This window comes from Pteropus alecto, unplaced genomic scaffold, assembly GCF_000325575.1.
Source record: "Pteropus alecto unplaced genomic scaffold, ASM32557v1 scaffold106, whole genome shotgun sequence".
Lineage (NCBI taxonomy): Eukaryota > Metazoa > Chordata > Mammalia > Chiroptera > Pteropodidae > Pteropus > Pteropus alecto.
Window position 1 is genome coordinate 9,308,945 of NW_006442103.1, and position 14,238 is coordinate 9,323,182.

At 36.4% G+C, this 14,238-nt stretch overlaps 1 protein-coding gene and 1 pseudogene across 1 annotated transcript in view; both read right to left on the minus strand.

Moving 5' to 3' along the window:
* SLC25A24 (solute carrier family 25 member 24) overlaps positions 1 to 14,238 on the minus strand; it is a 31,099-nt gene that overhangs the window by 3,600 nt on the left and 13,261 nt on the right. The window contains exons 4-9 of the mRNA XM_006919580.3: positions 10,508 to 10,619; positions 8,336 to 8,494; positions 5,901 to 6,053; positions 5,385 to 5,492; positions 3,743 to 3,910; positions 633 to 783 (exon numbers count right to left, since the gene is read on the minus strand). Coding sequence (XP_006919642.1) covers positions 633 to 783; positions 3,743 to 3,910; positions 5,385 to 5,492; positions 5,901 to 6,053; positions 8,336 to 8,494; positions 10,508 to 10,619 — 851 coding nt within the window. The remainder of the gene's footprint in view (positions 1 to 632; positions 784 to 3,742; positions 3,911 to 5,384; positions 5,493 to 5,900; positions 6,054 to 8,335; positions 8,495 to 10,507; positions 10,620 to 14,238) is intronic.
* LOC112469147 lies at positions 12,461 to 12,579 on the minus strand (annotated as a pseudogene).

Below are 14,238 nucleotides of genomic sequence, written 5' to 3' on the forward strand. Positions count from 1 at the left end.
TGCATGCTCTTAGAGCAATAAAAGCCAGCAAACCATAAGAGAATAATCCATGAGATGGCAGAAGAGCCAGGAGGGCGCCGTGTCACCAAAGTCAAGGGAGGAGACAGTGTCATGGTGGAGAGGGATCGATTTAAAAGCTGCAGGGTCATTATAATAAACAAGTCCAGCCACCATTTATCAAGAACCTGACAAATGCCAGGTGCTTTAGATAGATTGTTACTAATTCTTACAACACTGTATCGTTTTCATTCCTATTTACAGACGAGAAAATGAAAACCCGAAGAGGTTCGGCACAAGAATCTGAGCTCGAGTCCATCGAGACACGAAAGCTTCTAGATTCTTAAAACATGCGTCCTCGGCATAGGCCGAAAAAAATTCTTACTCTGCTTATGCATAAAGCACAGATACACATACATATGCAGTTGTCTGTGGTAGGAAAACTTTATGAAGAGGGAGTGAGTGATTAAGGAAATAATTTGTAAAAAGGGTCTTTAGAGAGGCGATAATGAAAAAAAGGTTGAGAGATACCATCTTAAGACCACATCCTGCTGTCTCAATAGAACTTGAAGTTTCAAAACCACGTTAGTGCTGCGGGACTTGTTATCAGCGGCATCCTTTCATTAAAAACTGACCTTGAGCCTGCATGCGCGTTCTCACCAAAGCCAAGGGGTAGCTGGCCAGCTGCCCGCAGGTGCTGGATAAGGCGCCACATCCCAGCAGCACCAGGACGCCGGGGTTTACAGAGTCTTTGGCAAAATTATCCAGCCAATGAGACTTCAAGAGCTGCCAGAGAAACAGAAAAGAAGAAGAACAGTGAATGAGAAGAAGAACAGTGAATGACTGCCTTTCGGACTGCTTTCAGTCAACATGAACATTTTCACGGCTACTCTCGTTCTTACGGGAGACAGGCCACCTTTCTGCAAGATGGGGCGGCACACTCCCAGGCCTGGCAGCCAATGTAGGGGGCGGCAGCTCTGTAAAGAGGTGGGGAAGTGGCTGGGGATTCAGAACACGTGAGGTTTGCACTGGTTGCTCATCTTCTTCCAAATAAACAGCAAGAACGATAGCACACGGAATGTAGGACATAAAGAACATTTCCTATCGTGTTAATATAAATAATGTAATACAACTAATTGTATCTAAATTTGTACTTTACACATGTTATGTCATGGGGTCCTTTTACAAAGCTCTGAAGTGGAGCCATTCTTCTGATTTTAGAAATGAGGAAAATTAGTTTCGGCAGTTTTTTTTTTTAACAACGGTACAAAATCACGTATACTGATCCCCCTGGGCCATGCTTTTTTCCCTGTTATTCTAGGTTCCTGCATTTCCTTTAGAAGGCAATAATTGAGAGAAGTTGTATAAAATATGTATGCTAATCTTTTTAAATGTAAAATATTTTAAGTATAAAAATGTATGCTAATATGTGGGAAATTTTATACTTCATTATTGTAGCCCAAGAATACTCATAAACCACCCAAAACAATCCACGAATTCAACACAATCCCTAATCAAATGATATTTTTTTGAGGAAACAGAAAAACATTCTAAAATTTATATAGACTCTCAAGGGACCCCAAGTAGCTAAAATAACTTTGGAAGAGTAAATGTGGAGGCCTTACCTGCCTGATTTCAATACATACTGTAAAGCAACAGTCATCAAGACAGTGTAGTAGCGATATAATGACAGATACATAGATCAATGAAACAAAACAGAAAGCTTAGAAATAAACTTGAACATACAGCCAAATGACCTTCAACAAGGATGCCAAGACTACACACTGCGGAAAGAAGTTTCTTTATCAAACGATGCTGGGAAAATTGGCTATCCACAGGCAAAAGAATAAAGTTGGACCCTTACTTTACACTATATACAAAAATCAATGCAAAATGGATTAAAGAGCTAAACATAAGACCTAATACCATAAAACTCCTCAGAGAAAACAGGCTAAGAGCTTCAAGACATTGGATTTGACATAATTTCTTAGATATGACACCAAAAGCATAAGCAAAACAAAAGCAAAAATAGAAAAATGGACTTCTTCAACTTAAAAAATTCTGTGCAGCCAAGGAAACAATCAACAGAGTGAAAAGACAATCTATGGAACGGGAGACTATATTTGCAAGCCATATATCTGGTTAATATTCAAAATATTTAAAGAATTGCTACAAGTCAACAACAACAATAAAAAAAATTAAAAATGGGCAAAGGACTTGGCTAGACATTAGTACAAAGAGGATGTATACGTGGACGACAAGCATAGAAAAGATGACGAACATCAGTTATCATCAGAGAAATGCAAATCAAAAGAACGATGAGATACTGCCTCACACCTCCTGGTATGGCTACTATTCCAAAAACAAACAAACAAACAAGAGCAACAACAACATAACCTCCCCTCCACCCCCCTCAAAGGAAAAAAAAACTCAGAAACTAATGAGTGTTAGTAAGGATGTAGAGAAATTAGAATTCTTGTGTACTATTAGTAGGAGTGGAAAAGGATGCAGCTGCTATGGAAAAAAGTTTGACTGTTCCTGAAAAAGCTTAATACAGCATCACCATGTAATCCAATGATTCTACCCCTAGGTATATAACCAAAGGAACTGAATGCAGAGACTGGAACAGATACTTGTATCCAATTTTCATTACAGCAGTATTCATAACAGCCAAAAGGGAAAAACAACTCAAGTGTCCATCAACAGATAAATAAACAAAATGTGGTATAACATACAGTGGAATATTACTCAGCCATAAAAAGGTATGAAGTTCCAATATATGCTACAACATGGATTAACCCTAAAAACATTATGCCAGGTGAAATAAGCCAGGGGTAAAAAAAAAGGACAAATATTACACACATTGCATACAATGTGTGTAACTAATGCCCCTGCACTGTGCCCTTAAAAATGGTTAAAATGGCAAATTCTGTTATATATATTTTACCACAATTAAAAAAAAATAATGATGTAACATACCAAAAGCTACTGAATTGTCCACTTTAAACGAGTGAAATATATGGCATGTGAATTATAGCTTAATAAAGCTGTTTTTTAAAAAGTAGAGTCCTCCAAAAAGCTTTCACTACACACTCCACCCCCTCCCCGGCCCCCAGCTACTGGCTGACGAGGGACACCTGACCGCACTGTGCGTTAGCTGTTTGCTTGTCTCTCCCCCACACCAGATCTTCAGGTTTTTAAAGGCAGACACCACGTCCTTCGTTCGACCTCTTACATCCAGTGTCTAACCCCGTGGCTTGCACACAATGTGTGTCCAAGAAATGTTTGCCAGATTCATAAATTATCAAATGGCTTAAATGGCGAGGCCGATTCAAGATTTGCAGTCTGAGTCACCTCATCACTACCAGGGATAACTCTGAGCTACCCACATACTTTATCAATGTCAGATTGGAGCAGATCACAGAAAATGTGCCATTTTTGCTTACTTTCTTTCCCCTCAAAAAAATCCCCAGTACCATCTTCTAAGCTGAACAACTATATCTGAATGTAAGTCTACTATCTTCATTAATAAAAATAACTCACAGGGAAATCTAATACAAAACTGACCACAGGTGTATGGGGTCTCAGGCAAGGTACTTGAAAAGATCAAATAACACACCCTTGAATTCCCTTTTGATCACAAACTGTTCCCTGGTATATGTGTACTTCTTTATACAAAGTCACATTCGAACAATAAGAACTATTTAACTATACTTTCAAATTCAAAAAATTGCTACACACTCACCTCATATACAGCAAGATCTATACCTGCATAAGGTATGATGCCTAATAGATTAGGAATATAACCTTTGTAAAAAGCTCCCAGGCCTTCATGTTTCACAATCTTCTTGGCACAATCGAATAGTCCAGAGTACTGTCCGGTTTTGCCCACGGCCAGCCTGGTTTTCATAACCTGGGTAAGAAAGAATATAACAAAACACTAGTGCTCATATTAACTCTATCGCCACAACATTTAAAGGAAGTGATTTTGCAGAAAACAACTACCTAGCACATATCGTCACCCACGTGACTGTCCCGTTAGTTGGTGTGTTCTCCCTCACCTATCATCACTATTGAGGGGTTAAGGAGAGAGCCAGGAGGACCCATTTATTGCAAAGAGGATCTGAGCGAGGGCGGTAGCAGAGGAAACAGAGAAAAGACAATCTATTGATGTCTTAACAAAATTGACTGGTGACCAGTTAGATACGGAGTATAAAAGATGATTCCGGCGCATCCAGCTTGGCGCATGGGATGAGGGCAACAGGGAGGTGGAAAGGTGATGCTATTATTTCCTGAAATGAACGATGTAAGAGGACGACGCGGTATTGAGTTAGGACACTTTTTTGAGGGATGTATGGAGTAATATGAACAATCATATTAAGATGCTTGCAAGGAAAGCTATAGCGATGTGCATACCACAAATGTGAAAATTAAGGGCATACCTTCCCTAGATCTTATAAGTTATTGAAAACCCCTTTTTCATATCAATAAAGATGCCCACATCTACAATATCATTTCTGCTCTAAGGTGGGAGTTGGAAAACTTTTTCGGTAAAGGCCAAATAGCATATATTTGCAAATCTAAAATATCAGGTCTCTGTAGTATATTGGTTTGGGTTTTTTTTTTTTTTTTCCTTTTAACCGCCTTTTAAAAATGTATAAACTATTCTTAGCTCGAGGGCTGTATAAAATAGTCCACAGGTTCATGATTTGCCAACCACGCTCGAATGGAAGAATATCAAGGCAGGTCAACCATCACCATGTCAAATCCTGAGGTTCCCTTATAAAACTTTTGGTGCCAGAACTCTTTGGAGAGGAACGGGTGTCATCATGCTTAGCAACACTGGGGCCGGCCTCCAACACAGCCCCCACCTACCCCTCCCTCTTGGTATTCACACCCTGTGTAGTCCCCTCCCACACTCTACCGTGGGTGGTCTGTGTGACCAACAGAACGCAGCAGAGGTGACAAAAGACTATAGCTTCCATCCTGGGTGCTTACACTCTCTCCCTCTCTCTATCTCTGATCACTGACTTGGGGAAAACCAGCTACCGTGCTGTGAAGAAACTCAAGCAGTCTATGGAGAGGCCATGTAATAAGAAACTGATGTCTCCAGCCAAGAGCCAGGGAAACAGGTGAGCCGGAAGTACGTCCACCCCCAGGTAAACCTTGCTGTGACCGTAGCCTTGGCTGATACCTTGACTATAGGCTGTGAGAAACCTTGAACCAGAGGCACCCAACTAAAGCTACTCAGATTCTTGATCCACAGAAACTGTGAGATAATAAATGCTTATTGTTTTAAGCTGTCGATTTGGGGGTAACTTACTACACAGCAATAGATAATTAATACAAACTCCGTTAATACAGTCAGACTCCGCAATGGTACTTACCTCCATAGGATAAATAAAAGTCTGTGCAGTTGCTCCAGCCATGGAACCAGAAATAAATCTCTCAGAGGTTCCTATTTTTTGTCCTTCCTCGGTAAGCAACTTCTTGTACTGTATAAATAAATTTTTAAATGCACTTTAATACCTGCTATAGACAGAATTGTGTCCCCCCACCCTCCACACACACATTCAGGTGTTGAAGCTGCAACCAGCAAGGTGATGGAATTTGGAGACGGGGCCTTTGGAGGGAATTAGGGTTAGATGAGGTCATCAGGGCCTTGCCCTCGTGACAGGATCAGTGTCCTGATCAGAAGAGACACTAAAGAGTTTTCTTTCTCTCTTTCTCTTTCTCTAACCCTAACCCCATAGTTTTCCTTTTTGTAAGATGAGTTTATTTTCACCGGTACAAATAAAACTAACGGGTGACAAAGAAATATTAACCAAACGACTTAGAAAAACAGTTTGTGTAGCTACTGCATAGAATTATACCTTCACTAACAATATAGCAATAGCAATTACCTGTTCATACGCCCAGAACTTTATAGCTGTCTCAGGAGCAATTTTCATGACATTTGTACCATTTCCTCTCCAAAGGGAGCGGAAGCCTCCTTCTTTCACCATCTGTCGAAAGCCATCATATATGTTCATTTTGTCTGACGTGGAGCCATGGACCTAAAAATGAAAGCAAAATACATAAAATACTGGTGGCATGTTATTATTACTACTTCTGGAGTAACCATACAAACCGTAATCTTTTCTCCGATGCTGTTTATTAATGCAAGAAGATGTACTTGAAAATAAAATATAGGTTGAGAAAATACATAATAATGGGAAAAGTTATTACCTCCATTTTAGAAGCCTGACTCTGAATCTAAAACTTAAAAAAAAAAAAAAAAAAATTGGTATCTTCAGTGTGAAAAGGCAGAGAGAACATGATCAAAATTAAAGTTATGATCAACATTTATAGGAAAACATGAACTAAACTATGTATTAGGCTATAGAATACCCTTTGGAATGTGAAAAAGTTCAGTTTAAGAAAAACAAAAATATGTACTGCGGGTAATATATTATCTCTCCCAAGAAGTAATACCAACATGAAATATAAATGTGTCTAAAAACAATTTGGATAGTATGTACATCAGAGCCAAAGACACTGGAATGCACACAGTCTGACACCAAAAATAAAAATAAAAACCTTCTACAGCTTATCTCGAGGTCTCCCTAGGCAACAAATTCAGACGATATGTACCAACCACCTAACCCAGTGAGTACTGAAGAATTATTTTGCTTATACTATAGATGTGATAGTTATTATACTAGACCTTATAACTGCCTCTATCTAAAAACTGATTAAATCTAATAAATCAAAAATAATTAAAGAAACCAGCTATTCTTCTGATTGTTTTAGCTTACACAAAATGAGTGACTTCCACTAAAAAAAAAAAAAAAAAAAGAGGGTAGGGGCCGAAGTCTAAAGGTCAGTCATGAGGAAAGTACATGACAGAGCCACAACAAAAACTCTGGACACCAAAGACTCGGTGACAATATGCAGAGAGTGTTGCCCACCAACCTTTCTTGGTTGGTGGGCAACACTCTCTGCATATTGTCACACGTGAATGCCAGGAAGGTGACACATCGTGACTTTCCAGGGAGAGGAAAACAGAAGCTCTGCGTTTGGTACTTCCTCAGGATCAGCCCTATGGTTCTCCTTTCTTTGGCTTATTTTAATCTGTATCTTTTCCTTATAATAAATCATAACAGTTCAATGAGTCCTGAATTATTGAATCTGAAGGTTGTTAGGCAACCCCCTGAACCTACAGAAACTAAAGTCCAGAGATAGTCACTTTATTTTAAATAAACTTCACAATAAAATATGACCAAGGAAAAGATGAATGCTTATTCAAGCTCTCTCAATTTACTAATATTCCTAAAGAAACACACACACACATCAATTCTCTCTCTTTTTTCTTTAAATCATTATCTTTACCTCTAAATCCATTTTGAGATTAGGTACATTCTGTATGGATGCTGGTTTAAAATACTGTCAGAAATAGTTTTGTACAGAAACACAAGGACAAATACAAAAAGGGTTGACCATAGGTATAACAAACTCAGCTTCTAAAAAATATATTTTAAGCAACTACTATATTCCAGTGGGGTGTTCCACTGTATCAGGCATTTTGATATACCTTATGGTATTTAATTCTTACAAACACCCTTTTTTAGATATTTTTCTCCCCATTCCAGAATGAAAGCAAATGAGACCTCAGGGGTTTCAGGCGGTGTAAGAACCGTGAGATACTTCATCCCTCCTCTAACTCGTTGTAGAGGAAACGCTATTTAATTCTCTGAGCCTCAGATTTCCCACAGGTCATACGAGGATAAAATGCCTACCTCACTGAGTTACTAGGAGGATTGGATGGGTCACCATGATGACCATCAGGTAAATAACAATTCCTTTCCTTTGCCTCTTTCTTTCTGGACTGACCAGCCAACGCTACACTGCAGTAAATAGCAAAGTCAGTCTATAAATCCAGGTCTTTTTCTGCTAACCCCAGCTTTAGAATAATTTTTTAATTCCCTCATTTTTCCTTTGTTCCAAGATTCTATATTTCGGAAAAACCTCACTTTTGAGAAAGTACATAAAATAGAAAGGAAAATATAAATAATTTAAGAACATTACAATAATAACTGGAGACTTATTTTAAATTAAACATTTCCACAGTCATAGAACACCAAAGATCACAAAGATCACATATCAACAATTTAAGGTTTGGTAGAACACTAAGCTACTTCCATGGGCTGAATTTAGGGTTAATAGGAATAAGAGAGATGTTTTTTAACGCTGTGAAAGACGATTACTGAGAATTTTGAAACTTTTTCTTCGAATCACCTTATTTTCCATTGTTTTAGGGTATTTGGAACAAACTTGGACACAAGATCATGAAGTTCACCTGCATCATGACTTTTAGGCGATCCAAAGGGGCCGTGCTTGTCCGCGAGATGGCGCCAGCAACGCCTCCGGCCAAAAGCTGCCGCCACCACTGTCCCGACTGCCTTTCGTCCTCCGTGAACTCATCCGGAATAGTTAAACTATCTCCTATGTCAATACCCTGTTAAAATGGGGGAAAAAAAAGAAACCCAGGCTCCTTCAATTAAAAATAGATTATCCCAGAAAGTTTGGTTTAGAGAAGAATCGTGCATTATTTTACAGTTAAGATCAACTTCATGCCTTAGAAAGTATACTGAACCAATTTAAGCACATAAACGATCATAAATAACCTGTTCACACTAAACGAAGTGCATTATCAGTTCATACAGAAATAAAAATTAACAATAATTACACATTTACAAAACCATCAATTACCACTTTCTTAATAGATTCAGAGTAACTTCTCTCCTCCAGGTCTAAGTCAAAATGAAAGGGCAGTGTTTAATTACATGTAGTGAATACTTTACAGCTAGAGAAAGAAATGAGTTGGTCAATTCTTCTAAGATACTCCCTTGATCTCAAAATTATATCCATATTATACCTTATACTATAACATATACTTTATATATAAATAAAATTAAGTACAACTGTGTATACAAATACCCCTACATTGATTTCATAAATATATTGTCTATAAATATTTTTATAAACCTGATTTGTCATTTAAAGCATGCCATAGATTCTACACAAAATTTAGCTAACAGGAGGTACTTAAGAGTGATCTTCCCCTCAATCTATTCTAAACATCATTATAGATTACAAATGTAGTTTGAAAAAAAACAAAGTTCTATAATGATAATATTTTTACAGCTTTAGTTTCTAAATAATTTTGGTACAAAAGATTTTATAGGTAAGAGTATAAGGGTACGGATCCATAGTAGTGTAGATGTGGAAAGTAACCTCACAGGCTGACCTGATCATAAATTCCTAACTGGGTAGGTCATGGTGGGTTGTCACTCCCTAGGCATACGATTCCTTTAACCTAAAGTCTTACCTTTGCCTCAAGCGAGCAGTGTCCATTATTTCTGTTCACCCAGGTTAACACACCTTTGAAATGGCCCCTTTGAGGCCCCTCAAAAGAGCACATAAATTTACCAATCCCGTAATCCCATCCATCCTTGCTTCCGTCCACCTCCACGTAATCTTCCTTACGTTCCCTCCCTAATCTAAACTGCAAACTGTTACCACCCAAAGCATTTTATCTCCCTCTGTTGAGATCTTGCTCCATGTCCTATCTTCTGTTCGGCTCAAACAAATTTTTATAACAATTCTCTAGGGGGTTGGATGTTCATAGATTGACAGTAATAACCTTCTCTTTCTTCATTTTACTGTCAGTAAATTGGATACCGTTATCAAATATCTCCAAAGATACAGTAAGAATATGAACATGTAAATACGATTTCACATAAGTATAAAATTTACCTTGGCAACTAACTACTTATATCATATTATATTATACTTGTGGTTGGAAGGCATTAATTACCAATATTTCTACAACACTCTGTAAGTGTAGGCATAGTTATCAGTGGCAGCGTGAACTGTAGACTTCATTTAGTGCATACAAAATTTACCGAAATCCATGAATAGTATAGATGTCAAGCCCATGGGAAAAAAAAAAAAAATTCTTCTTGGTTTCAGGAGTGGACTGCACAATAATTTGAACTCTGTTTACACCACTATGTTAGCAGAATGTTAATAAAATTTAATTAATTAAAATTCGCAAGTTTTGCGGAATAAAGACAGACAGGTGTGAAATGCTTAGTGGATAAACCAAAAAGATTTTTTTTAACCTTCAATGATTATTAAGTGCCTATGCCAGAGATAAACCCAGGCAGTTGACTAAAGAAGCGAAGGTTTCAGAAGGGATCTTCGGCCATCATCAATGGGCAAGGACATAGATGCTCAGCAACCATGAGGTGCTAATTATTTGGGCAATATAGTATCTGTAAAATGTAAAAGCCTATGACTTTTATACTCCCCATGGCAGAATAATTAAATGCCAATAAAAGCTGGGCAGCTTATCCTTTGGTTGGGCACCCTGAGCTATAAATGTTACAGAATGTTCTCAGGTGACAACTATACCTCTGCCTTACAGCTCCAAATGTGTATAAATTAATACATAAAGTATACTTACAGTAGAACGCTTCCAGAAACGAATGATTTCTTCGATGTCTGTAACGGGATTAAATAAGAAGTAGTCCCTCCATTCATTCCAGTCCACAGTCATAGTCCCATCGGCATCAATGCTAAGAAGAAAAAAAAAAGCTAATTAAGGAACGAAACAAAATTTACAAATAAAACTAACATTACTGGCTATTTTGCAGAATGACAATTTCTTTTCTAACTTAATATTCTTATCAAGTTAAAATTCCAACTCACAATAATAGATGGTTGGAAATGGCTGCAAGCATTTCATGGCCTGTTAGACGGTTTCAATCATTTAGATAAAATGGATCCCAAAATTAGAGAGATCTCACTAAGACTACTTTTGGCACGCTGTCAAATTTTAAGTCAATGAGCTATCAAACACAAAACCTGGAAGATAAAATATTAAAAGGTAGTAATGAATGGTTCATGATCCGTTTTTTCTTGCACTGAGTCAGTGCAAGAAAACGTTCTGTTGTAACATCTGAATGTGATTTTGCAATATACTCAAAATATGCTATTAATTTCCTTCTCCAAATTTCTCTAAGCTAATAAAATAAGTAGTGATGATAAAAAAAAAAAATCAAACTTGGTGATTGGTTCTGTTGAGTTAAGAAATCCTGGCACCTCATCTTCAACTTTTAAAATTAATATATTATGGCCTTAGATATTTTTCATCTAACTTTTTTGTTTTATAAGCTTCTTGGCACTAATGCCATTTGTACCTGCTTCTTCCTAAGAGTAACTCTGAATTGTACCAGGATTTTTACTATATGCCCAGCACCTAAAGTGGCTGGCATTAAAGAAGGTACTCATTTCTTCAATTAATAAATGTCTCTGAAAAAAAAGTTTTGGTGTTGCCTCCAGACTTTATTCTATAATTTGTGTGAAAAGTTATGAACAAAGACGGCAAGGTTTTTTGTAAATTTTGTTCACTGATATTACCTAGAACAGTGCCTGAACAGAATAAATATTTATTGAATAAATAAATGAATACTAAATTCTGTACCTTAAATACACACAACACTTAGTACCGACAAACTTCTTAAATAAGATGGCCTCATTGTGGGTTTATATTGTATTTTTTTTTCAGATTATTAATGAGCTTGAGCATCTCTTACCATTATTCATTTGTTACCCATTTTTCCTTCTGTGCGAAATGCCTGTTCATGACTTTTGCCCATTTTTTTAATGGATTGTATGTCTTTTTCTTATATATGTATAGTTCTTTACATACTTGATTCTAATCCTTCAAGTTACAAATTAGCAAATACCTTCTCCTTGTCTTTTCATTTTGTTTACAGTGTCCATGAATAGATGCTGTTAGTTTTAATGTAGCTGAATTTATCAATCTTTTCATTATGGTCACTCTCTTTTGTGGACTTTTAAAAAAAATTCTTCCTTATATTGACATAAAGACACTTCCTTTTTTTCCTCCTAAAAGTATTATAGTTTAACTTTCACATTTAGGTGAATTTTTGTGTATAGCATAAGTATCCAATCTCATTTTTGTCTGCATAGATAACCATGGGCACCAGCATCATTTATTAAACAGTCTCTCCTTTTCCCAGTGATTTGTAAAGCTACTTCTCTCTTGTCAAAAAACCCAAGTGTGGATGGTTCTGTCTCTGGGATATTATGTTCCATTTGTCAATTGGTACAGCATTACCACTGTCATAATTACAGCTTAATAACTACCCTTGATACACGATAGGGCAGGCCCCCAGATCCTGACAGCCATTCAAGACTGTCTTGGTTATTCTCGGGCCTTTGCTCATCAATCTAAGTTTGAGACAGCTTAACACGTTTTTTTTTTTTCCCCCTCTATTTTATTTATTTATTTATTTATTTATTTATTTATTTATTTTTAGGCAAGGCAACCCTTGGTTGACCTCACAGATTGCAAGGACCTTTTCAGCTTACAATCCTTTTTTTTTTTTTACACCAACAGCACCTGGTCTTCCTAGGTGGTCTCCCATCCAAGTACTAACCAGGACAGACCCCGCTTAGCTTCCAAGATCAGACAGGATCAGGCTTGTTCAGGGTGGCGTAGCCATAGACTTTGACATGTTTTTTAAATGGCGCTGAACCATTATCACTTTGGAGAGAAGGTACATCTTTTCCATACTGAATCTTCTTTAACGCCTGCTAATGAAATTTTTGAAGTGGCTCTTAGAAAAGTATTGATTGTGATGTATTATGTTTCTTTACAGCTAATTCAGGTTGCTAATATTTTCTTTAAAATATTTACATTTATGTCATAAATGAGATTAGCCTGCAATTTCCCTCTTTCGTTAACTATGTACCTTTACTATTATGGTTATCATGGCCTCACAGAATGGACTGGACAGTGTACTTCTATATATTCTACAAATATCTGTAGATCTGATCGTTGACAGTTTGTAAGAACCATCTGCGGTCAAAGTTTTCTTTATTTAAGTACTATTGCCTATTTCTTCTTGATTTAGTTTTGGCAAATTATATTTTTCTAGAAATTCTTCTATTTCATATGTTTTCAAATGCATTGGCACAAAATTATTCATAACATTTTATTATCTTTTAAAAATGTCTGTGTGTCTACGTATGATCAGACATAATTTATTTACAACTCGTTTCTCTTTTTTCATCAATCTCTCCAGAAGTTTGTCTTTTCCAACATTTGTCTCTGTTAATCCTATTACTGTCTTTGCTTTTTATTTCCACTGCTGTCTTTATTATCTCCTTCTTTCTACCTTTTATGAGGTTTCTCCCCTTAACTTAGCACATTAATTTTCTACTCTAATTCTTTTCCAATACAACCTTTAAGGTTATATAATTCTCCCTAAATACCATCTTAGCTATATCTCACAAGTTTTCTTAATTAAATTTATTGGGGTGTATTGGTTAATAAAATTGTATAGATTTCAAGTATATAATTCTATAACACATCATCTATATATTGCATTGTACGTTCACCATCCAAAGATGAGTTTCCTTCTGTCACCGTATATATTGACACCCTTTACCCTTTTATATGTGATGCTTTCATTTTTTCAGTCAAAGTACTTTTCGATGTCCATGTATAATTTCTTCTTTGACCCATAAGTTTTGAGAAGTGTATATCATTTCAAAAACCACTGAAATTTTTACAACTTATTTCTGTTATTGACTTCTAAATTAACGCAGAGTGATCAAAGAAAGTGGTCTTTGTGATACCAATTTTTTAAAATGTGTTGAGCCTGGATTTATGGCCTACTGTAAAATCTATTTTTATACATGTTCCATATGCACCTAAGGAAAAAAATATTTTTTTCTAATTTTTTAGTGCAAGGTTCTATCATGTGCCCATTAAATCAAGCTTCTCATTTATTTAAATCATTTCTGTCTTGACCAAATTTTTTCTCTGCTGGACCTATCAAATACAGAAAAAGTATGTTAAAATCTCTCAGAACTATGACAGATTTCTCAATTTATCCCTAGCTAATTTTATCAGCTAGCTTAAGAATTTTATGTCTTTGTGGCAAATTTTAAGATGCAATGACTCTATTTTCATTCATGTGAAATTATAATTTTTACCTTATAATCTTATCTGATATTAATTTAGCTACCCCAGCTTTATTTTTAGTTAATAGAATTTCATTTTACTTTTTCTTTCATCTGACAATCTCTGTCTTCTGACAAAAATTCATGTTTTTACTTTATAATCTTATCTGATATTAATTGAGCCACCACAGCTAAGTG